The 25,857-nt window shown below is 42.2% G+C and overlaps 1 protein-coding gene across 9 annotated transcripts in view; it reads left to right on the top strand.

The window, feature by feature from the left end:
- LOC140191079 (serine/threonine-protein kinase MRCK alpha-like) overlaps positions 1-25,857 on the top strand; it is a 596,213-nt gene that overhangs the window by 373,214 nt on the left and 197,142 nt on the right. For all 9 annotated transcript variants that reach the window (XM_072248222.1, XM_072248216.1, XM_072248164.1 and 6 more), the window contains 2 exons: positions 3,639-3,772; positions 6,056-6,298. In XM_072248222.1, coding sequence (XP_072104323.1) covers positions 3,639-3,772; positions 6,056-6,298 — 377 coding nt within the window. The remainder of the gene's footprint in view (positions 1-3,638; positions 3,773-6,055; positions 6,299-25,857) is intronic.

Below are 25,857 nucleotides of genomic sequence, written 5' to 3'. Positions count from 1 at the left end.
ACACGTGTTTAAGCTATGGCGGCTAGAATGTAGTTCCGGGGGAGGAGCTGGCTGCTCGAGGCATGCACTGCCTTTTCTCGTAAAAGTGAAAACATTCTTCGGTTAGCGAAAACAGGTAACTAATGTAGGTCTTTCGTAACAGCGAGCTGTCGTAAAGCGAACGTTCGGAAAACAGGGGCCACTTGTATTCATTTTCCAAAGTTGGCGTCTTCTGTATAAGCCAACCCCCTAATTTTAGGACCAAAGTTTAGGGCCAAATTCTCGGCTGATACATCAGAATTTACGGTAATTGTTGCCTTTTTGAAGCAAGTGGGAACTTCTGCTCATAGCAGTAAGAGGTTGAAAATGTCCTTGAATACTCCCGCTAGTTGGTTGGCACAGGTTTTCAGAGCTTTACTAGGTACTCCATCAGGACCTTCCGCCTTGTGAGGGTTCACTGTCTTTAAAGACAGTCCTAACATCAGCCTCTGAGACAGAGATCACAGGGTCATCAGGTGCAGCAGGGATCTTCTCATCTGTAGTTATGTTCTCCCTTTCAAAGTGTGCATAGAAGGTGTTGAGTTCATCTGGTAGTGAAACATCGCTGCCATTCATGCTATTGGGTTTCGCTTTATAGGAGGTAATGTCTTGCAGACCCTACCAGAGTTGCTGTGCATCCAGTGTTGCCTCCAACCTCATTCAAAATTGTCTCTTCACCCTTGAAATAGCCTTCCGTAAATCATACCTGGTTTTCTGGTATAGGCCTGGGTTGCCAGATTTGAATGCCACAGAACTAGCTTCGAGCAGATGATGTACCTCCTGGTTCATCCATGGCTTTTGGTTTGTGAATGTACAGTAAGTTTTTGTGGGCACACACTCATCCACACAAGTTTTAATGAAGTTGGTAACAACTGCAGTGTACTCATCCAGATTCAAAGATGAATCCCTGAATACAGTCCAGTCCACCGATTCAAAGCAGTCCTGTAAGCGCTCCTGTACTTCCTTTGTCCATACCTTCTTGATTCTCACTGCTGGGTCTGCAGTCTCCAGTCTCTGCCTATACTCGGGGAGCAGAAGTACAGCTAGGTGATCAAACTTCCCGAAGTGAGGGCATGGAATAGCACGTTAAGCATTCTTTGGTGGTGTAGCAATGGTCTAGTGTGTTGTTTCCTTTGGTATTGCAAATGATCTGTTGATGGTAGTTTCTTAGTGATTTTTTCAGACTGGCCTTGTTAAAATCTCCCAAAACGATGGTGAAGGTGTTAGGGTGCGCTGTTTCGTGCATGTTGATCCCATTGCTCAGATCATCTAAAGCCTGCTTGACATTGGCCTGAGGTGGAATGTAAACTGCTACCAAAATGATCACAGAGAACTCCCGTGGTAGGTAAAAAGGACGGCACTTCACTGCTAGATATTCCAGGTCTGGTGAGCAGAATTGGGACAGTACTGATATATTCGTGCACCAAGAAGAGTTGATCTTGAGGCATACTCCTCCACCTATGCTTTTGAAAGACTGTATAGATCTATCCTGACGGTATATAGTAAACTCGTCGATCTGGATTGCTGCATCTGGTACAGAAGCGGTTAACCAGGATTCCATGAAACAAAGGACACACGCATACGTATTTCCTCCCTGTAGAATACGTGGGCTTTCCCGGGGCACTAAGGTTTCCTCCCACTTTCCAAAGACGTACCAGGTAGGTTAATTGGTTATGATAAATTATCCTGTGATTAGGTTAGGGTTAAATTGGGTTTGATAGGGTTTGCTGGGGCGACACAGCTCAAAAGGCTGGAAAGGCCTATTCTACACTCTATCTCTAAATAAATAAAATGAAAGTAAATACTTATTACCCTCATTTCTTTGGCATCTATGATATTCTCCTTAGTAAACTACTGCACAGAGTCTTGTCATCTTCAGAAGTTTTCTGATGACTCTACCATAGTTGGATGCATCAGCAGGGGAGATGAGGCTGAGTACAGGGCTACGGTAGGAAATCTGTCACATGGTGTGAGCAGAATTATCTGCAGCTTAATGTGAAAAAGACTAAGGAGCTGGTGGTAGACCTGAGAAGAGCTAAGGTACCGGTGACCCCTGTTTCCATCCAGGGGGTCAGAGTGGACATGGTGGAGGATTACAAATACCTGGGGATACGAATTGACAATAAACTGGACTGGTCAAAGAACACTGAGGCTGTCTACAAGAAGGGTCAGAGCCGTCTCTATTTCCTGAGGAGACGGAGGTCCTTTAACATCTGCCGGACAATGCTGAGGATGTTCTACGAGTCTGTGGTGACCAGTGCGATTATGTTTGCTGTTATGTGCTGGGGCAGCAGGCTGAGGGTAGCAGACACCAACAGAATCAACAAACTCATTCATAAGGCCAGTGATGTTGTGGGGATGGAACTGGACTCTCTGACGGTGGTGTCTGAAAAGAGGATGCTGTCCAAGTTGCGTGCCATCTTGGACAATGTCTCCCATCCACTACATAATGTACTGGTTGGGCACAGGAGTACATTCAGCCAGAGACTCATTCCACCGAGATGCAACACAGAGCGTCATAGGAAGTCATTCCTGCCATCAAACTTTACAACTCCTCCCTTGGAGGGTCAGACACCCTGAGCCAATAGGCAGATACTGGACATTTCCTGGCATAATTTACATATTACTATTTAATTATTTATGGTTTTATTACTATTTAATTATTTATGGTGCAACTGTAACAAAAACCAATTTCCCCCGGGATCAATAACGTATGATTATGATTATGACTATGACTACTACTAAATAACAAGGAGAAATAGACATTAAAACTCTTAGCCATCTCCTGCAGCTCCATGCATAGGCAACCTTGAAGGTCTCTCCCTAGTAACCCTTTTACTGTTAATATAACTGAAGAATTTCTTTGGATTCCCTTGAGCCCAGCCTGCAAATCCATGTCATTCCTCCTTTTTGCCCTCCTAATTTCCCTCTTAAGCCTGATCTTAAACTTTCTATATTCATCAAGGAATTCATTTGTACCCCTCTGCCTAAAGGTGATGTACACTAAACTTATTATTGGCTTTTGAATATCATCGCATTTATGGTACCTGGTTGTGGGCTTTCCATATGGAAATATATTCTAAGTATTTTCAGAATTTTAAAGCCTTTTAAAGGTCACTTTTTATTCCCCAGTGATTACTGGTTGTGTTTATATCAATTTGGGTGAATGCTGGTGTAGATATTTATTTTTGCATTAGATCTGGCATTGCTGGAACATCTGCTGGCAGCCAATCTGATGGCAAAGTACATAACATCCTGAGTCAGCTCAACAAATATGGCATAAGCAAAAGCAGCACACAAAAAAAATGCTGGAGGAACTCTGTGGGTCGGGCTGTATCTATGGGGAGGAATAAACAGTTGACATTTCAGGCCAAGACCCTTCATCAGGACTCACCATTTATGGAATCTGTTTGTGGCATAAGAAAGCTTGGGCTTCCACCATATTCTTGTTTCAGGACTTATTATCAAGCAAAATAACAAAACCTGCTTTAATATTTTATTTCTTACAATAGCTTCTCATTTTAATATGTAATTAATGAAGATGGTTAATTTAAGATGCAAACAAGCTGATTTATCACTGCGCTGAGTAAAGTAACCATTTGTCTCTGATGCATTGCCAGATTCTGGTCATATAGAACAGCAACTTGAAGAAGCAAGCCTCATCAGACGAGATTTTGAAGAGGGTTGCAGGCAAATTAAAGCACTTGAGAAACAAATCAAATCTGCAAAGCAAGAAAAAGAGGATCTTCAAAAGGTAATTGCATGTTCAAGTACTACTTCACCTATCATTTCCTAGAAAGGGTGAGGAGGCTGGAATGTTAGAATATTTACCCATGCAAGTGTCTGATAAAATATTCCCAAGGCCAGCTATATTACCTGACAATGACATAAAACCTGATGAGTCATGTTGTCTTCTTTTTCAGTCAACGGCAAAATAAAAGAACAATCTCCTGAAATACTAGCAATATGCCACAATAAATAGCAGAACCACAAACAGCATTTGAAAACACATTACAGATTGGTCATCCAAAAGAGAAAAATACATTGGACTAATAATGGCTTTGTAACAAAACAAAGTAGGCTATAGTGTGTCTAGCTTCTTGAGAGGTTTAATCAAGAGCCACAGAGAGCACACAAACTAGAAATGAGAAAGTAAATGCCAGAATCATTTCCACTAGAGAAAACTAAGTAATTCATAAGTTTAAATTTATGGACAATTTTGATGGTGAATATGGAAAGGCTGCCATTTTGTCAGTTGGGTGAGTTATCCTGAGTCCTCAATTCAGATTGTCTTTAAGAGAATAAGGTTGGTAGTTCATGATATTCACAGCAGCTAACTGAATCAAAGATCACGATATTTCTTATGGAAAATTTTGGATTCTGTAAATCCGAAGAGCACTGTGAAAGAACTTTCCGCAAAGTTCATTACTGCTCCTACTTTATTAAAGGCATTTAGGAATGTGCTACTAACCTTAGTCACTCCCGTCATGTCTGTAGGTCATGACTAAATAAAATCGCTAATGTGACTTTCTATGTGTTTAAAAACTGACGAGATTTGATTGCAGAGCTGAGCCAGATTTTGAGAGTGCAGTAAAGGAGGTTAAAAGCAAAATTGTGTAACAATCTGGAAAGGTCATCCCAAATAGCAGCTCCATATTGTTTTTATTCTGCCTGTACAGTATTCTGTAACAGCCTTATAGCAGAGAATTCCAATGCCTGCACTGAGGTGCAAAGATAGGATTTGTTAAGCTCTTGTAGTTATTTTTTTATATTTCTCATCAGTCTGCTGTCATAAAATATCTTACCTTTCTTGATTTTTAAAATGCACCTAATCATCATGTACTGCTATTTCTTTACAATCCTTTTGTTTTGATTTATTGCTATTTTTAATGTACCTTATCAGATGAGTCACTTTTTCTGTCAGGATTTTTTGCCTTTAAAGATTGTATTTCTCTTGCACCTTGTGTATTATTTCTTTAAATTGTAATCATTGTTTCTCCACCATCATAGCTTTCAATATATTCTCCCAATTAATTTCTACTTATTTCTTCATAGTATCCTTTATTTAAGAACTTAGTGAAGTAATTCAATACAAAACTGTCAAACAATGCAAAATCCTATATTGTGACATTCTCCCGCACTGGGTCTTTGATAACAAGCGTATCAATCAATCCTTTGTTGCGCTGAACAAAATCCAAACCACTTTTTCCATCGTTAATTCCTCAATATATTGATCTAGAAACTTTCAGAGTCACGACAGATTTAGAATACATTCCATGAATTCATTTTCCATTTTTATTACAGCAAATTTGATTTGCCCATCCAATGTGTAGTTAAGTCTAGTTCCGCTGTTACATGCACTCCTGATTTCCTGATGTATATCACATTTTATGTACAATTGCTATTTGGTGGGTCATCAATAAGGCTTGCCTATGTTTTCTCTCCTTTGCTAATTCTGAACTCTATCTATATTGATTCTCATTCTGTAACAAGAACACTCCTTTCTTATTATCATCCTGTTTTTCTGTTGTTGCCTGGGCTTCTTTAATGTTGAGTTCTCAGGAATATTTCATTCCTGTTTCCTTCTCAGATCCTCCCTAATTTTCTTCCTATTTATCTTAAAGCTCTGCTGTCCTGGTAAACCCCCGCCAGGAGGAATAAAGTTTCCTACACTCAACCCTATCTATGCCTCTCATATTTTGTGTACATGTTTATGTTTCTGCTGGATAGCATTTGTCAAACCACCCCCTCTGTTGTTGCTAAAGTATAATGAGCTCAAAATCATATTGTTGTATGAGAATGTAAACGGTGTGAATAAAAGTCATTCCTGGGAAAGTTTAGGAGTAGAGAAATGATGAATATTTCTATATGGAATGGCTTAGATTTTCACTACAGTGAGTTGCAGGTGGTTCTGTGCATACTGCTCTAACTCTTCTCGCTCAAGTATACCTTCAGTCCACTTACTGATCTGCTTTCCCTGAGTAATTTGTATTTAATGTATCTGAATTGGCCTGTTTAACATGTACCCTTCATTCAGGAAATAATTGAATCTAGTGAAAGGTTGAAAGTGCAAACCAAAGAGCTCAAAGATGCCCACAGTCAGCGTAAACTGGCAATGCAAGAGTTCGCGGAGATGAATGAGAAGCTTACAGACCTGCGCTCCCAAAAGCAGAAGCTTTCTCGCCAGCTCCGGGACAAGGAGGAAGAAATAGAAGCAATGATGCAAAAAACTGAAAGTTTGCGCCAAGATCTGCGGAGAGTGGAGCGGACCAAAAAAGAGGTGGGTTTGATCTTCTGTTTTGGATTGGGATTTCAGACTAGTAAATTCTTGTTCCTTCCCCCTCCCTGACTCTACTTTCCCCTTCCCTCTTACCCCAGCTCACCTTTCCCCTCCCATTCCAGTAATGGAGGATACGTTGATTACTCGCTTCAATACCAGGATAGTAATGGATTGACAGAGTAAAGAGATGCAACATTAATGCAGTTTGTCAAAGTAAATCCTTTTCCACTCTTCGATCTGTTTCCTTCTCGTGCCACCAGGGACCTGGACATTTTCTTTCATTCTTGGTAGGAGGATATAGTTTACCTCCTGTGTTGTTAAAAAGGGATCAGCTACACTCTCAAAAGTATATATCTTCATTATATTCTCAAAGGTTCAAAGGTCCAATTTAATGTCAGAGATGTGTATACAGTATACATCCTGATGTGTATCCAGTATACATTCTTCACAAACATCCACAAAAACAGAGGAGTGAACGACAGTTAAACATAAGAACTCTAAAGTCCCCCCAGCTCCCCTCCTTCCTGCGCCTAAGTGGCAGCAAGCAACAATCCCCCTCCCGCCACCACCAAAAAAAAGTAAGCATCGGCACCGCCACCGAGCACTCAAGCGTGAGCAAAGCAATAGCAAAGACACAGACTTGCAGTTTCCCCAAAGACTTCGCATTTCACCTGGCATTCGACATAGCACAGCTTCTCTCCCTAATAAGGGAGAAGGAGGTGTTTCCATTTTCGCGGCGAGCAAGGAGACATAACATACAGCTCATTAGTTTACGATGTCAAAAACCTGTTACATCGCTTTTTTTGTGCTCTGTGCCTGAAGATTGCAAAGATCCCGGATCTTGGGGCACACAGCAGTAGATTTTCCAACTCCCCCAATGCCACACGGGTCTCCTGCCGTGACACTGACCCTTGATCTGCTTGTCTCCAGAGCCCGAGATCTTAGGCTTCCAAATCCGAGCCAGACTCTCAGGCCAAACCCTTGACGTGCTGAGCAACGGCTGGTCCTGAAACCCCAAGAGCGGGTCCCATTCCCGCAAAGAACCCAAGTCGATGTGTAACTCCAGATCATGGTCTTCAAAAGAACCCTGAAAGGGAAAAATAAAGATATTAAAGATGGAAATAGAGCTGTTTCCGAAGACGCAAGCAAAGGAGTCACCATTTAGCACCATCTTAACCTCGGTGGAATAATGACATGATGTCTTGATATATCTTTTCTTAGCTATGGGAACACAGAGGTTGATGTAATGGATGATTATCCAGAAAACAGGCTTTATTATATGGAAGTAGTATAAATCTCACTATAGCAGCTGTGATATTTAAAGTGAAGTAGTTGCAAAATCAATGCTAAGAACCCTGAATTAAAATGATTATGCAATTGCCAGATATGGTAAATGCCCATTTACTTGATTAATGTCTTTCAGGGAATGAATCTGTCATCCTTACCCTGTCTGGCCTATATTTAAGCCCAGACATCAGCAATGTGGTTGACTTTTCCTAATCCACCAAAATGGTCCAACACATCACATGTGAGATGATGGGGAATGAGTGCTGCTCTTTCCCACAGTGCCTTCATTCTGGTCATGAATGAAAAAAACATTTAAATATATCCATAGACTTTTGCTTGAATGACTGTTTTGTGACCAAGAGTTAAAGAAGAGAAATTGAATGCAATCACAAGCCGTGATAGATGAGATTGTCCAGAGCTGAGGTCTGTTTGGTACCCTATTCATACTGTGCAGTAGCAGCTCAGGCCACTAACATAATATAAACACTCCTACACATTACACATATTGGATTTCATAGTGTATTGGTCCAACACTCAGTCAGTTTTTTATTACTTCTCTTACTAGTCCAACCTGAAAATAATTCATAAGGAAGATGCAGAGGATTCGTATAACTACATTTTAATACTGGACTTCAGACGCTTTCCTGTTTTTCTATCTTAACATCTGTTTTTTTACCCCTGTTTCCTGTCTGATGTTGCAATGGTAAACAGTTTCACTGTTAAGTGATAGATCATGAAGGGTGCACAGCCCAACATCATTCTATTTGTTGGATGTTCAGTGCCAAGCAAAATAGGAATGAGTCTATACTTACTTGAGTGCTCCATTGTTCGATAATGTTTACATTAAGAGCTGGCTGGTAATGAAAGCATTCCTCTCTTTCTAGGTTGAAATGGACTACATGCTGAAAAGTTGAATTTAATTTGTATTTATATGAAACACCATTGTACAATTATTACTCACTTAATAACTATTTAATCACATATCTAAACTCTAGCAAAGTTCTAATTAAGTTCTTGTTTTGACTATTTATAATACTTTCTGATTCATTTTTGAATTCTTGCTTGACTTTCCTACTCCCCCGCTCCCCCCACCATACACCACCACTTGTTTTTGTCCCTATGCTTGACTAGAGATTATGTAAAGAAAGGCAAATGCCCCAGTGTAGAATTTGGCTACATTGGATTAACATTACAATTAGAATGCATGTCAAGGGTAAAGAATGTAGTTAGTGAAAGGGATGCTGTTGTATCAGTACATACTGTCAAAATTCAACACAAGTTGCATTTTCTGATCAGCCTCCTATGTCCTTTTGGGACTTTATTGATTGGAATCAGATTTGAGTTGCTAATGTAATGTGCCCATTTAATTGGTTTAAGTTTTGGCAACAGTATGTTTATTTTCGAGGTCGGTAACACTGGTATTTATTTCCCACCTCTTGTTGTTTCATACATAGTAATGATAGACCAAGATCTTAGGCTGATGCCATCCATTTAGTGAATTAATTCCTAGAATGGTGAACATGTCACATTTAAAATGGTTTAGACATGAAAGTTGCTTGCTAATGGTACCGATGTTCTAGATAGATCAGGTTTGACACATATTATGGCTATGTAATTTCATTCAGGATACTTGCTGTCAGTGAGCTCAGTAGAAGTAGTTATCTGTTCCTCAATTCTGACCTACATAGAGAAAAACAATCACTGTGTGGCCCAATTTTGTCAATGTTATTTTGTTCGTACAGAAGGCAATCTTTCCATAAACTTTATTCTCATTTTTATAGCTGCGTGTAGATTTACAGCTTCTGGAATTCTGACTAAACAAGCTCCCTTCTTTGCAAATGTGTCAAATAAAGCCAAAGTCAAGTTTATTGTCCCACGCAAAGGTACATATATGCATATATGCGGTGATGTAATGAAAAACTTACTTCCTGCACCATCACTGATACCTACCATCATATAAGCAGCACTCAAAACAAGAAGATAAATTATACGCAATTTTTAAAAGAAAATTTAATTAAAGCTGTACCAAGCATCTGTGAGGGTAAGAATAGGATGATTTGTAAAATGACCTAGTGCATGGGGCAAGGCTTCAGATTTCTTGATCATTGAGATCTCTTCTGGGGAAGTTACGACGTGTACAAAATGGACGGGGTTACACCTGAACGTGAGGGTGACCAAATATCCTTGTGGACAAGTTTGTTAGGGCTGTTGGGAAAGGTTTAAACTAATTTGGCAGAGGGATGGGAACTACAGTGATAGAGCTGAGGATGGGGCAGTTGGAATACAACTTGATATCGTGAGACTGTCAGGAAGAACAGGCAGATGATAAGGCAAAATTTCAGTCAACAGGATGAGTTGCAGTGTAACATGGGGACAAAATTGAAAAAGGTGACAAATATAGGACTGAAGGTGTTATATCTGAATGCATGCAATATATAGAATAAGGTAGATGATCTTGTAGTGCATTTAGAGATTAGTAGGTTTGACCTTGTGTCCTTGACTAAGTCATGGCAGAAAGCAGATCATAGTTGGGAGCTTAACATCCAAGGATACACATCCTATCAAAAAGGTAGGCAGGTAGGCAGAGGGAGTGGGGTGGCTCGGATGGTAAAAAAAATATGAAATCAAATCCTTCAAAAGAGGTGACAAAGAATTGGAAGATGTAGAATCCTCTTGGGTAGAATTAAGAAACTGCAAGGGAATAAAACCCTGATGTGTGTTTCAGCCTTCAAACAGTAGCCAGGATGCAGGCTACAAATTACAATGGAAAATAGAATGGCAATGTTACAATAATCATCAGGGATTTCAAAATCGGAATCGGGTTTATTATCACTGGTATGTGTCATGAAATTTGTTAACTTAGCAGTAGCAGTTCAATGCAATACCTAATATGGAACACGAAGAAGAAGAAAAACAAATAGAATAATAAAAAATAAATAAATAGTAAATCAATTATGGTATATGTGTACGGAATAGATAAAAAATCGTGCAAAAACAGGAATAATGTGTATTTTAAAAAGTGAGGTGTTGTTCATGGGTTCAATGTCCATTTAGGAATCGGATGACAGAGGGGAAGAAGCTGTTCCTGAATCACTGAGTGTGTACCTTCGGGCTTCTGTACCTCCTACCAGATGGTAACACTGAGAAAAGGGCATGCCCTGGGTGCTGGGGGGGGTCCTTAATAATGGACGCTGCCTTTCTGACACCGCTCCTTGAAGATGTCCTGAGTACTTTGTAGGCTAGTACCCAAGAGGGAGCCGACTAAATTTATAACCCTCTGCAGCTTCTTTCGGTCCTGTGCAGCAGCTTCCCACCCCCATACCAGACAGTGATGCAGCCTGTCAGAATGCTCTCCATGGTACATCTATACAAGTTTTTGAGTGTACTTGTTGATATACTAAATAACTTAAATCTCCTGATGAAGTGTAGTTGCTGTCTTGCCTTCTGTATAACTACATCAATATGTTAGGACCAGGTTAGGTCCTCAGAGATCTTGACACCCAGGAACTTGAAACTGCTCACTCTCTCCACTTCTGATCCCTCTATGAGGATTGGTATGTGTTCCTTCATCTTACCCTTCCTGAAGTCCACAATCAGTTCTTTCGTCCTACTGAAGTTGAGTGTAAGGCTGGTGCTGTGACACCACTCCACTAGTTGGTATATCTCGCTCCTGTACGCCCTCTTGTCTCCATGTGAGATTCTACCAACAATGGTTGCATCATCAGCAAATTTATAGATGGTATTTGAGCTACGCTTAGCCACACAGTCATAGGTCATGGGTATAGAGAGAGTAGAGCAGTGGGCTAAGCACACACCGCTGAGGTGCGCCAGTGTTGATGGTCAGCGAGTAGGCAATATTATCACCAATTACCAATATGCAGGTAGATTGGGAAAATCAGTTTGGTGCTGGATCCCAAGAGATGGAACTTGTACAATGCCTATGAGATGGCTTTTTAGAGCAGCTTGTGGTTGAGCCTACTTGGCAAAAGGCTATTCTGGATTGTGTGTGCTGTAATAAACCAGATTTGATTAGGGAGCTTAAGGCAAAGGAACCCTTTGGAGACAGTGATCATAATATGATGGACTTCAGCCTGCAATTTGAGAGGGGGAAACTGAAGTCAGATGTATCAGTATTACAGTGGAATAAAGTAAATTCCAGGGGCATAAGAGAGGAGATGGTCAAAATTAATTGGAATGGGACACCAGCAAAATTAACTGGAAGGGAACGACAGAAAGGCAATGGCTGGAGTTTCTAGGAGAATGTCCGAAGGTGCAGGTTATATACATCCCAAAGAAGTAGTAGTATTCTAGCCATGACTGACAAGAGAAGTCAAAAACAACTTAAAAGTGAAAACAAGGAATATTATAGAGCAAAAATTAGTGGAAAGGTAGAGGATTGGGAAGCTTTTAAAATCCAACCAAAGGCAGCTAAAAAAAGCCGTAAAGAGGAAAAAGATGAAATCTAAAGCTAATCTAGCCAATAATATAAAAGAAGATACCAAACATTTTTTCTGATATACTGTATAAAGAGCAAAAGAGAGGTGCGAGTGGATATTGGACCATTGGAAAATGAGCCTGGCAAGGTAGTTGGGGGGGGGGGGGGGTGGGCAGGGAAATGGCAGGCAAACTAAGTAAGTATTTTACATCTGCTTTCACTGTGGAAGACACCAGCAATATGCTGGAAGTTCAAGAGTGTCTGGGGGCAGAAGAGAGTGTAATTGCTATTACTAGGGAGAAGGTGAATGGGAAGCTGAAAGGTCTGAAGGTAGATAAGTCACCTGGACCAAATGGACTACACCCTAGGATTCTGAAAGAGGTAGCTGAAAAGATTGTGGCGGCATTAGAAGATAAAACATAGAAATTTACAGCACATTACGGCCCTTCAGCCCACAATGTTGTGCTGACCATGTAACCTACTCGAGAGACTGCCTAGAATTTCTCTAGTGCATAGCCCTCTGCTTTTCTAAGCTCCATGTACCTATCTGAGGCTTTTCAAAGACCCTTTTGTATCCACTTCCACCACTGCTGCCGGCAGTGCATTCCATGCACCCCCACTCTGTATGCAAAAACTTACCCTTGATATCCCCTCGGTACCTATTTCCAAGCACCTTAAAACTATGTCCCCTCATGTTAGCCATTTCAGCCCTGGGAAAAAGTCCTCTGACTATTCACACAATCAATGTTCCTCATCATCTTATACACCTCTATCAGGTCATCTCGCATCCTCCGTTGCTCCAAGGAGAAAAGGCCAAGTACACTCAACCTATTCTCATAAGGTACGCCCTCCAATCCAAGCAACATTCTTGTAAATCTCCTCTGCACTTTTTCTATAGTATCCACATCCTTCCTGTAGTGAGGTGACCAGGACTCCAAGTGGGGTCTGACCAAATTCTTGTATAGCTGTAACATTACCTCACGGCTCTTGAACTCAGTCCCACAGTTAATGAAGGCCAACACACCATACGCCTTTTTAACAACGCTGTCAACCTGCGCAGCAGCTTTGAGTGTCCTATGGACACAGACTCCAAGATCTCTCTCATCTTCCACACTGCCAAGAGTCTTACTATTTATGTTATATTCGGTCTTCAAATTGGACCTACCAAAATGAACCACTTCACACTTATCTGGGTTGAATTACATCTGCCACTTCTCAGCCCAGTTCTGCATCCTATCGATGTCCTGCTGTAACCTCTGACAACCCTCCAGACTATCCACAACACCCCCAACCTTTGTGTCATCAGCAAACTTACTAACTCACCCTTCTACTTCCTCATCCAGGTCATTTATAAAAATCAAAAAGAGGAGGGGTCCCAGAACAGATCCCTGCGGAACACCACTGGTCACCGCCCTCCGTGCAGAATACAAACCATCTACAGCCACGCTTTGCCTTCAGTTGGCAAGCCAATTCTGGATCCATGAAGCAAGATCTCCTTGGATCCCATGCCTCCTTGCTTTCTGAAGGAGCCTTGCATGGGGATCCTAATCAAATGCCTTACTGAAATCCATATACACTACATCCACTGCTCTACTTTCAATGTGTTTTGTTACATTCTCAAAGAATCCACTCAGGCTCGTAAGGCATGACCTGCCCTTGACAAAGCCATGCTGACTATCCCTAACTAGGTTATGTCTCTCCAAATGTTCGTAAATCCTGCCTCTCAGGATCTTCTCCAACAACTTGCCTGCCACTGAAGTCAGATTCACTGGTTTATAATTTCCGGGGTTATCTCTACTCCCTTTCTTGAACAAGAGAACAACATTTGCAACCCTCCAATCCTCCAGTACTTCTCCTGTCCCCATTGATGATGCAAAGTTCATTGCAAGAGGCTCAACAAACTCCGCCCTTGCTTCCCACAGTAGCCAGGGGTATATCTCATCCGGTCCTGGTGACTTATCTAACTTCATGCTTTTCATAAGCACCAGCACATCCTTTTTCTTAACATCTATATACTCATGCATTTCAGTCTGCTGTAAGTCATCTCCACAATTGCCAAGGTCTTTTTCCCTAGTGAATACATTAAGTACCTCCTCTGACTCCATGCACATGTTTCCACTATTGCATCTCATTGGTGTTATTCTCACACTGCTCATCCTCTTACTCTGCACATACTTGTAGGATGCTTTGGGGTTTTCCTTAATCCTGCTCACCAAGGCCTTCCCATGGTCCTTCTGGCTCTCCTAATTTCATTCTTAAGCCCCTTCTTAGCAACCTTGTAATTTTCTAGAGCTCTAACAGTGCCTAGTTCTTGAACCTTTCGTAAGCTTTTCTTTTCTTCTTAACTATATTTTCTACATGCTTTGTACACCATGGTTCTTTAATTCTACCATCCTTTCCCTGCCTCAGTGGAATATACCGATGCAGAACCCCAGGGAAATGTTCCCTGAGCATTTGCCACATTTCTGCCGTGCATTTCCCTGAGAACATCTGCTCCCAATTTATGCTCCCAAGTTCCTGCTTAATAGCATCATATTCCCCCTACCCCAATTAAATGTTTTCCCAAATTGTCTGCTCCTATCCCTCTGCAGCGCTATGGTGAAGGAGATAGAGTTGTGATCACAACCTCCAAATTGCTCTCTCACTGAGAGATCTGACACTTGACCAGGTTCATTTCCCAATACCAGATCAAGTACAGACTCTCCTCTAGTTGGCTTATCTACATATTGTGTCAGGAAACCTTCCTGAACACACCTAAGAAACGCCACCCCATCTAAACCCCTTGCGCTAAGGAGATGCCAATCAATTTTAGGAAAATTAAAATTAGTAATGATCTTTCAAGAATCACGAGTTTCTGGCATATTCCGGGGGACTGGAAAATTGCAAATGTCACTCCACATTCAAGAAGGGAGGGAGGCAGAATAAAAGGGAAAGCCTGACTTCAGTGGTTAGGGAGATCTTAGAATCAATAGCTGAACATAAGGTATCAGGGTACTTGGAGGGACATGATAAAATAGGCCAATGGTTACCTTAAGGGAAAATCCTACCTGACACATCTTCTGCAACTCTTTGAGGAAATAAAAAGCAGGATAGAGAAAGGAGAATCGATGGGTGTTGTGTACTTGGATTTTCAGAAGGCCTTGGACAAGGTGGCGCATATGACGCTGCTTAACAGGAAAGAGCCTATTCCAGGAAAGATAATAGCATGGATAGAGGATTGTTTGATTGGCAGGAAGCAAAGAATGGGAATAAAGGTAGTCTTTTGTGGTTAGTTGCTGGTGACTAGTAGTGTTCTGCAGGGGTCAGTGTTGGGACCACATCTTTTTACATTATATGTCAATGATTTGAATGGCCAAATTGATGGCTTTGTGGCCAAGTTGGTGGACGATATGAAAATAGGTGGGTGGGTGGCAGGTTGTTGAGGAAGCAGGGAGGCTGCAGAAGGCTTAGCCAGATTAGAAGAAGTGGTGTCAGATGGAATAGAGTTTCAAAAAGTGTATGATCATGCACTTTGGGAGAAGGAACAAAAGTGTAGCCTACTTTCCAAACAGGCAGAAAATTCAAAAATCCAAGCTACAAAAGGACTTGGGAGTCCTCATGCATGATTCCCTAAAGGCTAACTTGCAGCATGAGTCAGTGGCAAGGACGGCAAATGCAGTGTTAGCATTAATTTTGCAAGGACTATAATATAAGAGCAAGGATGTAATGCTGAGGATTTATAAAGCACTGGTTAGGCCTCACTTGCACTAATGTGAGCAATTGTGGGCTCTTGCTCTAAGAAACGACATGCTGATATTGGAGGATTCAGAGGAAGTTCCAGGAATGAAAGGGTTATTGTCTGAGGAGTATTTGGTGGCTCTGGGCCTGTGTTTGCTAGAACTTAGAAGAATGTTGAAAGAACAATGCGGAGAGGGTATCTCCCTTAGTGGTTGGGGTTTAGGACCAGTGCGCGTGGCCTCTGTATAGAGGAAGGTCCAGTTAGAACGGAGATAAAGAGGAGTTTTTTTAGCCAAAGGGTTGAGAGGGAAATTAAATCAGCCATGATGAAACAGTGAAGCAGATTTAATGGGCCAAATAGCCTAATTCAGCTCTGTCTCTTTTGACCATATGTTCCATAGTTCCATTTAATATCAGAGAATGTAGATAATATAAAGTCTGAAATTTTTGTTCTTCACAGACATCCACGAAAACAGATAAGTGTCTCAGAGAATGAGTAACAGTAAAAGTGTTAGAACCCCAAAGCCCTCCCCATTCCCCCTTCCACGCACAAGCAGCAACACAGCATCAACCCTCCCCCTCCCACTCCCCTGCTTAATTCAGCAAAAAACATCAGCATTTTTCACCCACTAAGCAAGCAATCGTAAAGCCTCCAAAAAGACCATGATTTGCAGTACAACAAAAAGCAATTGTTTACCCAACAATTGGACATAGCACAGGCTCTCTCTGTTTCTCTCCCTAATAAAGTGGCAGAGGGGTGTCAATCTGCAAATCAGGAGATCTAAACAACTAGGTGATTTACGGTGTTAAAGTCTGCCATGTTCCTTTTTTTCCCGAGATCTCTGACTTGAGAATTGGCAACAAGCTCTTCTCCACCAATGAGACAAAGGGAGAGAGCGAGCCCCCGACAGCTGATCCACTATTTCTGATATTCCATTTTCTCCTGCGACTCTTAATCTGGCAGCACTGGCATAGAATCAACTCGTTCCCAGTGCCGAAAAACCTTGGGACCCTGAAGATGCACTCATCTTGGGATATTGAAAAACAGCCAGTTTGTGAGCCTGGAGAGTAGAACTCAACATCGTAAAGAACTGAAGTTTGAGAGCAGCTCAAGGTCAGTGCTTTGAAGAAGATAGACATTAAGAGATAGAAATAGAAGATAGAAATTAAGCTGCTTCCGCAGTTGAGCTCAAAGAAGTCATTGTCTCGTGCCAACATCACGCTAAAACAAAAATAAACGAAGTCCATTTTATTGCAAAGTGGTCATTGTGTTGCTATACCAAGGTAGTTATTAGGGTTGTGCAGGTTGGTTCAAGAACCAAATAATTGAAGGGACTGTAGTTGTTTTTGAAACTGATAGTGTGGGATTTCAGGCTTCTGTACCTCCTTCTCAATGGCGGCTATGAAAGGATGGCATGACCTGGAAAGTGGGGATCTTTGATAATAGACATCACCTTCTTGGAGCAGCACCTTCTGTAGACGCTACCAAATAGGTGATAAACCTTATTTCTCTTGGTCTTTGTCTTTGCAGTCTTCAGGTTTCTGATCAGTACATCTAATATACCTCCTTCTGTCTTTAACTTTTTTCCCCTGTTTTGATAGCAAGAAATTTTGTGGTCCTTGACCACGCGAATCTCAGTAATGATAAAGAAATCCAATCAATGTACCATTTTCTACCATTTTCTTGCAGATATTTACAGGAAATACAATAGAGTATAAGGAAAATTATACGACCAATGTCCAAAAGAAGGCAAAACTGCAAATCAAAATAGTAATGAGAGCTTGAGTTGTAAAGTTAGTGTGTACGTTGTTGACTCAGCTCAGAGTAGTGGTGATTGAAGTTTTCCATGCTGGTTCAGGCGTCTGATGGCTGAAGGGTAATAACTGTTCCTGGTGATTCGGGACCTAAAGTTTCTCTACCTCATGTCCAATTGTAGTAGCAGGAAGAGAGCATAGGGGTTTTTGATGATGCTGTCAATCTGCCTCTCTACCAGAGGACTTTAGGTTCAGACCCAGGGATAATTGTCAAACACAGTTTACTTAAGATTACATACTATTCATTCGTAAACTTGCACCTCAGTTGATACTACAGAGCCCCCGCTCATAGACCCTGGAAAATTTGTAATCAAGTGAGCCCCGAGCACTGTCTGGAGCTGCTTGTTAAAAATTCGTTATCACATATGTACTCTGATTATTGCCAGGAATCCTTGATTAGTGGTTACACAGAGCAGCTTTCTCATGCAACAAGCACTCCTTTGTTCCTTAGTTATCTTGCAACATTATTCTCACGGCGCAACCAGTCAAGTTGTGAAACATGTCAGGTTTTAGCCCTTTTAATTCTGTATATAATTCCTCAATGAGAGCTCCTTGCTTGTGGCAGTGTTCCACGTATATATAATCAATGGTGGGGAGGGACTTTCCTGTGGTGGACCTGGCTGTATCCACCTCTTTCTGTAACTTATTTGCTTCTGGGCATTGGTGTTTACTTATCAGGCCAAATATACACAAACTTCTAAGAAAGTAGAGGAGCTGTCATGCCTTCTTTGTGATTACACTTGTGTGCTGGTCCAAAAGCAACTCCTCTGATACGATTATGCCTAGGAATTTAAAGCTACTGACCCTCGCCACCTTCATTCCCTGAATGAGGACTGCTTCATGGATCTCCAGCTTTTTGCTTCTGTAGTTAATATCAACTGTTTGGTTTTACTGACATTGAATGAGAGATTGTTGTGCCACTCAACCAGATTTTGAATCTCCCTCCTAAATTTCGATTGGTCACCACCTTTGATTTGGGTAACAAAAGTGGTATTGTCAGCAAATTTAAATTAGCATGAGAGCTGTACTTAGCCACACAATCATATGTAGAAAATGAGTAGAGCAGGGGGCTAAACTCGCAGCTCTGTGGTGCACCTTTGCTGTTGGTGAATGTGGAGGAGATGTTGCTGCCAATCCATAATTACTGGGACCTGCCAGTGAGAAATTGAGGATCCACTTGAATGGAGAGGTTCCAAGGTTAAGGTCTTGTTTAGTGATGAGTTTCAAGGGAGTCACTGAGAAGTGCAGCACAGAAATAGGCCCTTCAGCCCATCTAGTCCATGCTGAAACTATTTAAACTGCCTATTCCCACTGACCTGCACCGGGACCATAGCCTGTCATATCTCTACTATCCATGTACCTATTCAAACTTCTCTTAAACTTTAAAATCAAGCTTGAATGCACCACTTGTGCTGGCAGTCCTTCTGACACTCTCACAACCCTCTGAGTGAAGAAAATTCCCCTTATGTTCTCCTTAAATATCTCACCTTTCACCCTTAACCCATAACTTCTGGTTGTAGTCCCATGTAACTTTAGTGTAAAAAGCCTGCTTGCATTTACCCTATCAAGACCACTCATAAGTTTAGACCATAAGATATAGGAGCAGAGGTAGGCCATTTGGCCCATCGAGTCTGCTCTGCCATTCAATCATGGGCTGATCCAATTCTTCCAGTTATCCCCACTTTCCTGCCTTCTCTCCATACCCTTTGATGACTTAGCTAATCAAGAGCCTATTTATTTCTGTCTTAAATACACCTAATGACTTGGCCTCCACAGCTGCTCGTGGCAACAGATTCCACAGATTTACCACCCTCTGACTGAAGTAATTTCTCCACATCTCTGTTCTAAATGGACGTCCTTCAAACCTGAAGTCGTGCCCTCTTGTCCTAGACTCCCCTACCATGGGAAAATAACTTCTCCATATCTAATCTTTTAACATTCAGAATGTTTCTATGAGATCCCCCCCCATTCTCATAAACTCCAGGGAATACCGCCCAAGAATTGCCAGAAGTTCCTCATACGGTAACCCTTTCATTCCTGAAATCATTCTTATGACTCTTCTCCGAACCCTCTCCAATGTCTTGTCTAAAATGTTGTTCGTCCATTGCTGACGTCGATGAGGACCTCAACACCATAATGATGGTGTCGAGACTAGCGCGTGATTTGGATTTAAGTGAGGGAGAGTTGCGCAGAGTTAGCCTCACTCCCTCTTCCCAATTCCCATCTGGATCCAGTGGCAAGACAGAGTCTAGACGGCTGGAGATGGGACTGGGCGCAGTGGATGACCAGGACGTCTTCTGTGTCTTGTCCTGCTCTACATGTTCCATGACGCTTGCAGAGACCGCCTTCTTGACCGTTGGACCTTCTATTGGTCTCGTCTGCTCAATCCGCCCGAGTCTGTCATCACATGCTGGGATAGACAACTCTCTATCTCACCGAGGGTTTGAGACCCGTCGGCTACCCTCACCTGGTTTAGCCGGGTTGTCGAAGCCGTTGCCCGGGGTGTGGCCGCTGTCGCATGCAAACAACTACGGGGAGCCACAGGTGAGAGCTGAGTGCCAGGTGGGGACCAAAGGTGGACTAACCGCCCTGAAAAGGACACAACATGTTCCCCCACCAGAGGTGCTACCCCTCCCTAACACATCATATACCCCTAAAATATCCTTTCTAAAATAAGGAGATCAAAACTGCACACAATACTCCGTGTGGTCTCACGAATGCCTTATAGAGCCTCAACATCACATCCCTGCTCTTATATTCTTTACCTCTAGAAATGAATGCCAGCATTGCATTTGCCTTTTTCACCACTGACTCAACCTGGAGGTTAACCTGCATAAAGACTCCCAAGTCCTTTTGCATCTCTGCATTTTGAATTCTCTCCCCATCTAAATAATAGTCTGCCTGTTTATTTCTTCCACCAAAGTGCATATACACTTTCCAACATTGCACAATCGACCTTCACTAATCGGACTACCTGTAATCCGGTTCCTTCGATAATCCAGCACTGATTTCAAATTTTCCGTGCAACTGTAATTTCAAATTTCCCGGGCCACCATACCAATCTGCTGCGCATTGTTTTAGCTGGGCTAGATCTGTTCACGTGTTAGCGCGCTCTTGTAAGCACGGACAGGCGATTCCTGCTGGTTTTCCTGCATTTATTAATATTATTGGCTTTTTTTTAGCCCCAGTGAGTAAAGAAAATGTACCTCGTGCTGTGAAGCGAAAACACTGCACATTATCCATTAAAGATAAGGCTGAACTCTTGAAAAAACTGAAAAGCTTGTGCGAGTGTTACAACATTGGCTCTTCCACAGTGTACGATATAAAGAAACAGAAAGAAAAGCTGCTGCATTTTTTTTGCTGATAGTGGCTCAAAGAAACAGATGTGCATAAGAAAAACAACGAAAGGCGGAAGAAGTTCGGAACTAGATAAAGTGCTGATAACGTCGTTTAATCTTCGTTTAAGTGAAGGTGTTGAACTATCTGGAGATATGGTGAAGGAACAAGCAAAAGTGTTTCATGAAGAACTAGGACTAGATTATGAGTGTGACTATAGTGAAGGCTGGCTTCATCGGTTCAAGCAGTATCATGGCTTACAGTTTCGTGCAGTGTGTGGTGAAAAACGTTCAGCAGACAAGGAAGCAGCAGCAGAGTTTGTTGACGAGTTCACCAAGTTAGTCTCCGCTGAAAAATTAATCCCCGAGCAGGTGTAGAATGCTGATGAGACTGCTTTGTATTGGAGGTGTACAGATAAAGCACCAGTTCCTGATGCTTCACTCATTTTTCAAGATGAAGATGTTGATGATCCTGACAACCCCACACTTGCAGAAACGTAACTTTGCCTGAAGGTTTATTAAACATCTCACTTTAGAAACGGCAGTGCTCACCTTTTCTGTATAAGTTAATTCCTGTACATTTACCTGTACCCTTTATTTGTGCCTGTACAGTATATTACTTTATTAAAATTTCACTTGCTACTCGTTTAATATTTCTGTTTCATTATTATCTAACTTGTACTGATTTACATGATATTTTATAGGTATGCTGAGGCAATTAGCTATTGCTTAATGTGATCCTTCCGTAATTCGGCATTTTCACTAATCCAGCACTCCTCTGGTCCCACTGGTGCCGGATTAGTGAAGGTCGACCTGTATTTCATTTGCTACTTCTTTGCCCATCCCTCTAAACTATCTAAGTCTTTCTGCAGGCTTCCTCAACACTACCCACTCCTCCACCTATCTTTGTATCATTGGCAAATTTAGCCACAAATCCACTAATCCCACAGTCCAAATCATTGACATACATCGTAAAAAGCAATGTTCCCAACACCGACCCCTGTGGAACTCTACTGGTAACCAGCAGCCAGAATAGGATCCCTTTATTCTCTTCATGTTCCCTCGTTGGGACTTCTACATATTGATGAAGGAAAGTTTCCTGAACACATTTGACAAACTCCATCCCATCTAGTCCTTTTACAGTTTGGGATTCCTAGTTACTATGTAGAAAGCTAAAATCACCTATTATAACAACCTTATATTTCTTGCAACAGTTTGCAATTTTGTTCCTCTACACCTCTAGGACTGTTGGATGGTCTGTAATGTAGTCCTATTAACATGGTCATACCTTTCTTATATCTCGGTTCCACCCATAACACCTCACTAGTTGAGTTCTCCCGTCTGCCCTGACAGAGCACTGCAGTGACATTTTCTCTGACTAGTAATGCCACTACTCCTCCTTTAATCCCCTCCCCCCCCCATCCCATTTAAAACCACGGAACTCTGGAATATTAAGCTGGCAATCCTGCCCCTCCTGCAACCAAGTCTCTCTAATGACTGCAATATTATTATTCTATGTGTTGATATATGCTCTGAGCTCTCTATATTTCCTACCATACTTTTTGCATTAAAATATACATAACACAGATCATTAGTTCCACCACACTCAAGCCTTTGATTCCTGATTTTGTCTGAGGTCTTAACAATTTTGTCTGAGGTCTTAACAATATCTGCCTCCATAACCTCGTCACTAACTGTTATGGCATTCTGATTCCAATCCCCCTGCAACTCTAGGTTAAGCTTCACTGTACAGCATTAACAAACCTTTCCACTAGGATGTTAAGTCCCCCTCCATTTCAGGTATAAACCATCCCTTCTGTACAAGTCCCACTTTCCCTGGAGGAGAGCCCAATGATCCAGAAATATTAAGCCCTCCCTCCTACACCAACTCCTTAGTCACATGTTAAACTGTAGAATCTTCCTAGTTTTGACAAGGGGAGCAAATACTGAGATCACATCCCTGGAGGTCCTGCCCTTTAACTGAGCACCTAACGCTCTGAGCTCCCTGTGCAGAACCTCATCATTCATCCTACCCATGTTATTTGTACCTACATAGACCACGACTTCTGGCTGTTCACCTTCCCACTTAAGAATGCTGAGGATTCCATCTGAGATGTCCCAGACTCTGGCACCCAGGAGGCATCCAGGAATCTTGTTATCACCCACAACCTCTTGCCCGTTCCCCAACTGTCAAATCCCCTATCACCACAGCACGCCTCTTCTTCACCCCCACCCACCTTCCATTCTGAGTCGCAGAGGCAGACTCAGTGCCAGAGACCCGACCACTGTGACTTTCCTCTGTTAGGGCATCCCTCCCCAATCGTGTCAAAAGTGGTATAGCTGTTGATGAGGGGGATGGCCACAGGGGTACTCTGCACTGGCTATTTAACCCCCTGATTGTCACCCAGTTTCCTGACTCCTGCACCTTGGGTGTAATTACCTTTCAATATGTCTTATCTATCACACCGTCAGGCTCCCAAACAATACGGAGTTCATCCAATTCCAGCTCCAGCTCCTTAAAGCGGATTGTTAGAAGCTGCAGCTGGATTCATTTCTCGCAGTTGTAGTCATCAAGGATACTGGAAGTCTCCCTGCCTTCCCACATCCTGCAAGAGGAACATTCAACTATCCAGCCTGGCATTTCTATTGTCCTAACTGTGCAGGTATAAAGAAGAGAAGGGGGAAAAAAGCTTTACCAAGAGCTTTTCTTTTTTTTTTCTTTCTCTGACTGAAGCCTCTCCTCAATGAAGCTTCAAGGTCACCACTCTTAACTCTGTCCACTCAGATGATAGCCATTACGCTTGCCCCTGCCTTCTTTTAACTTGGTCTTGCTAATTAATCCTAGTGTGGATTGGTCGCTCATCAGAGAACAATTGCACTGCTGCGATCTGCCACTGCCTTTTTCTACTCGGCATTGAAATCCCCTCTTCTCAATCTTCTGATGTCCTGATTGGTCAGAGCTCATTACTCAAGAGCTCAGACGATAGTGTTGAATGCTGTGCTGCAGTCAATGAAGAGCATTCTGACGTATGCATCTTCGTTGTCCAAGTGTTCCAGAACTCAGTGAAGAGCTAATGAAATGGCATTTGTTGTTGATCTGTTGTGGTAATAGGCAAAATAGAGCAGATTCAGATTGTTTCTCAGGTAGGCGTTGATGCGCTTCATGACCAAACTCTTGGAGCATTTCAGTACGGTGGATGTAAGTGATAGAGGATGATAGTCATTGAGGCAGGTTATCGCGTTCTTCTTGGGCACTGGTGTGATTGATACCTGCTTGAAGCAAGTGGGTACCGCAAACTGCCGAAGCAAAAGGTTGTAGATATCTGCAAACATTCCAGCCCATTGATTAGCGCAGGTCTTCAGTACACAACCAGGTATGCTATCTGAGCCAAATGATTTCTGTGGATTCACCCTCCTGAAGGATGCTTTCACATTGACCAGAGAGTGAGATCACAGGGTGCTATGGGGGTTCATGAAGGTGCCTCCATATCCCATCAGTCAAAGAGAGTGTAAAATGCACTGAGTTAATCTGAGAGCAAAACCTCATTGTCATTTATGTTGCTTGGTTCTGCTTTGCAGGAAATGATGGTTTTCAAGCCCTGCCGTATTTATCAAGCATCCCTCTGTGATTCAGGTTGAGACTGGAATTTTCTTTGGATGTGAGTTAGCCTTTCTGGAGGTCATACCGAAACCTCTTGTACTTTCTTGGATTGCCAGTCCTAAACACCATCAATCTAGCCTGGAGCAGATTTTGAATCTCTTGATTTATCAGGGCTTCTGGTTGAGAAAGATTGAATGATTTTGTGGCAGACACATGCATCCATTCATGTCTTTATAAGTCCTTGACAACCCATGGCATGTTTATTCAGGTAGTCTGTCTCCTTGAACATGACCCAGCCTACCAACTCAAAGCAGTTCTGTAGACAGTCTGGTGTCTTGCTCTTTAGCCTCTGCCTCTGTGCAAGTAATGAAAAAAAAAGGTCTCAACATCCCTTGTGCTGTTGCTTATCTTGTCTGAAACTGGGGCTGTCTTTCTTATACCTGTGTATAAACCCTATTTAAGCACAAACAGGAGAAAATCTGCAAATGCTGGAGGAACTCAGCAGAACAGGCAGCATCTATGGGAAAGAGAACAGTCAACATTTCAGACTGAGGCCTTTTAGCAGTACTGCAGAAAAAAAGATGAGGAGTCAGAGTTAGAAGCTGGGGGAGAGAAACACAAGGTGATGGGTGAAACTGGAAGGGTGGGGGTGAAGTAAAGAGCTGGAAAGTTGATTGGTGAAAGATTTACAAAGCATGTTGCCTGGATTGGGGAGCATGCCTTATGAGAATAGGTTGAGTGAACTCAGCCTTCTCTCCTTGGAGCGGCGGAGGATGAGAGGTGACTTTATAGAGGTGTATAAAATGATGAGAGGCACTGATCATGTGGCTAGTCAGAGGCTTTGTACCAGGGCTGAAATGGCTAACATGAGAGGGCACAGTTTTAAGGTGCTTGGAAGTAGGTACAGAGGAGATGTCAGGGGTAAGTTTTTTATACAGAGAGTGGTGAGTGCGTGGAATGGGCTGCCAGCGACGGTGGTGGAGGCAAATACCACAGGGTCTTTTAAGAGACTCCTGGATAGGTATATGGAGCTTCGAAAAATAGAGATCTATGGGTAACCCTAGGTAATTTCTAAAGTAATACATGTTCGGCACAGCATTGTGGGCCAGAAGGCCTGTATTGTGCTGTTGGGTTTCTATGAAAGAGATACAGGGTTGGAGAAGGGGGAATCTGATTGGAGAAGGCAGAAGGCCATGGGAAAAAGAAAAAGGGGGAGGAGCACCAGAGGGAGGTGATGAGTAGGCAAGGAGATAAAATGAGAGAAGGAAAAGGGAATGGGGTATTGAGAAGGTGGAGGGTCATTACCAGAAGTTTGAGAAATCGATATTCATGCCATCAGGTTGGATGGAGGAAGAAGGAATACAAAGTG

This window comes from Mobula birostris, chromosome 2, assembly GCF_030028105.1.
Source record: "Mobula birostris isolate sMobBir1 chromosome 2, sMobBir1.hap1, whole genome shotgun sequence".
Taxonomy (NCBI): Eukaryota; Metazoa; Chordata; class Chondrichthyes; order Myliobatiformes; family Myliobatidae; genus Mobula; species Mobula birostris.
This window is presented reverse-complemented; position numbering and strand designations above follow the sequence as displayed.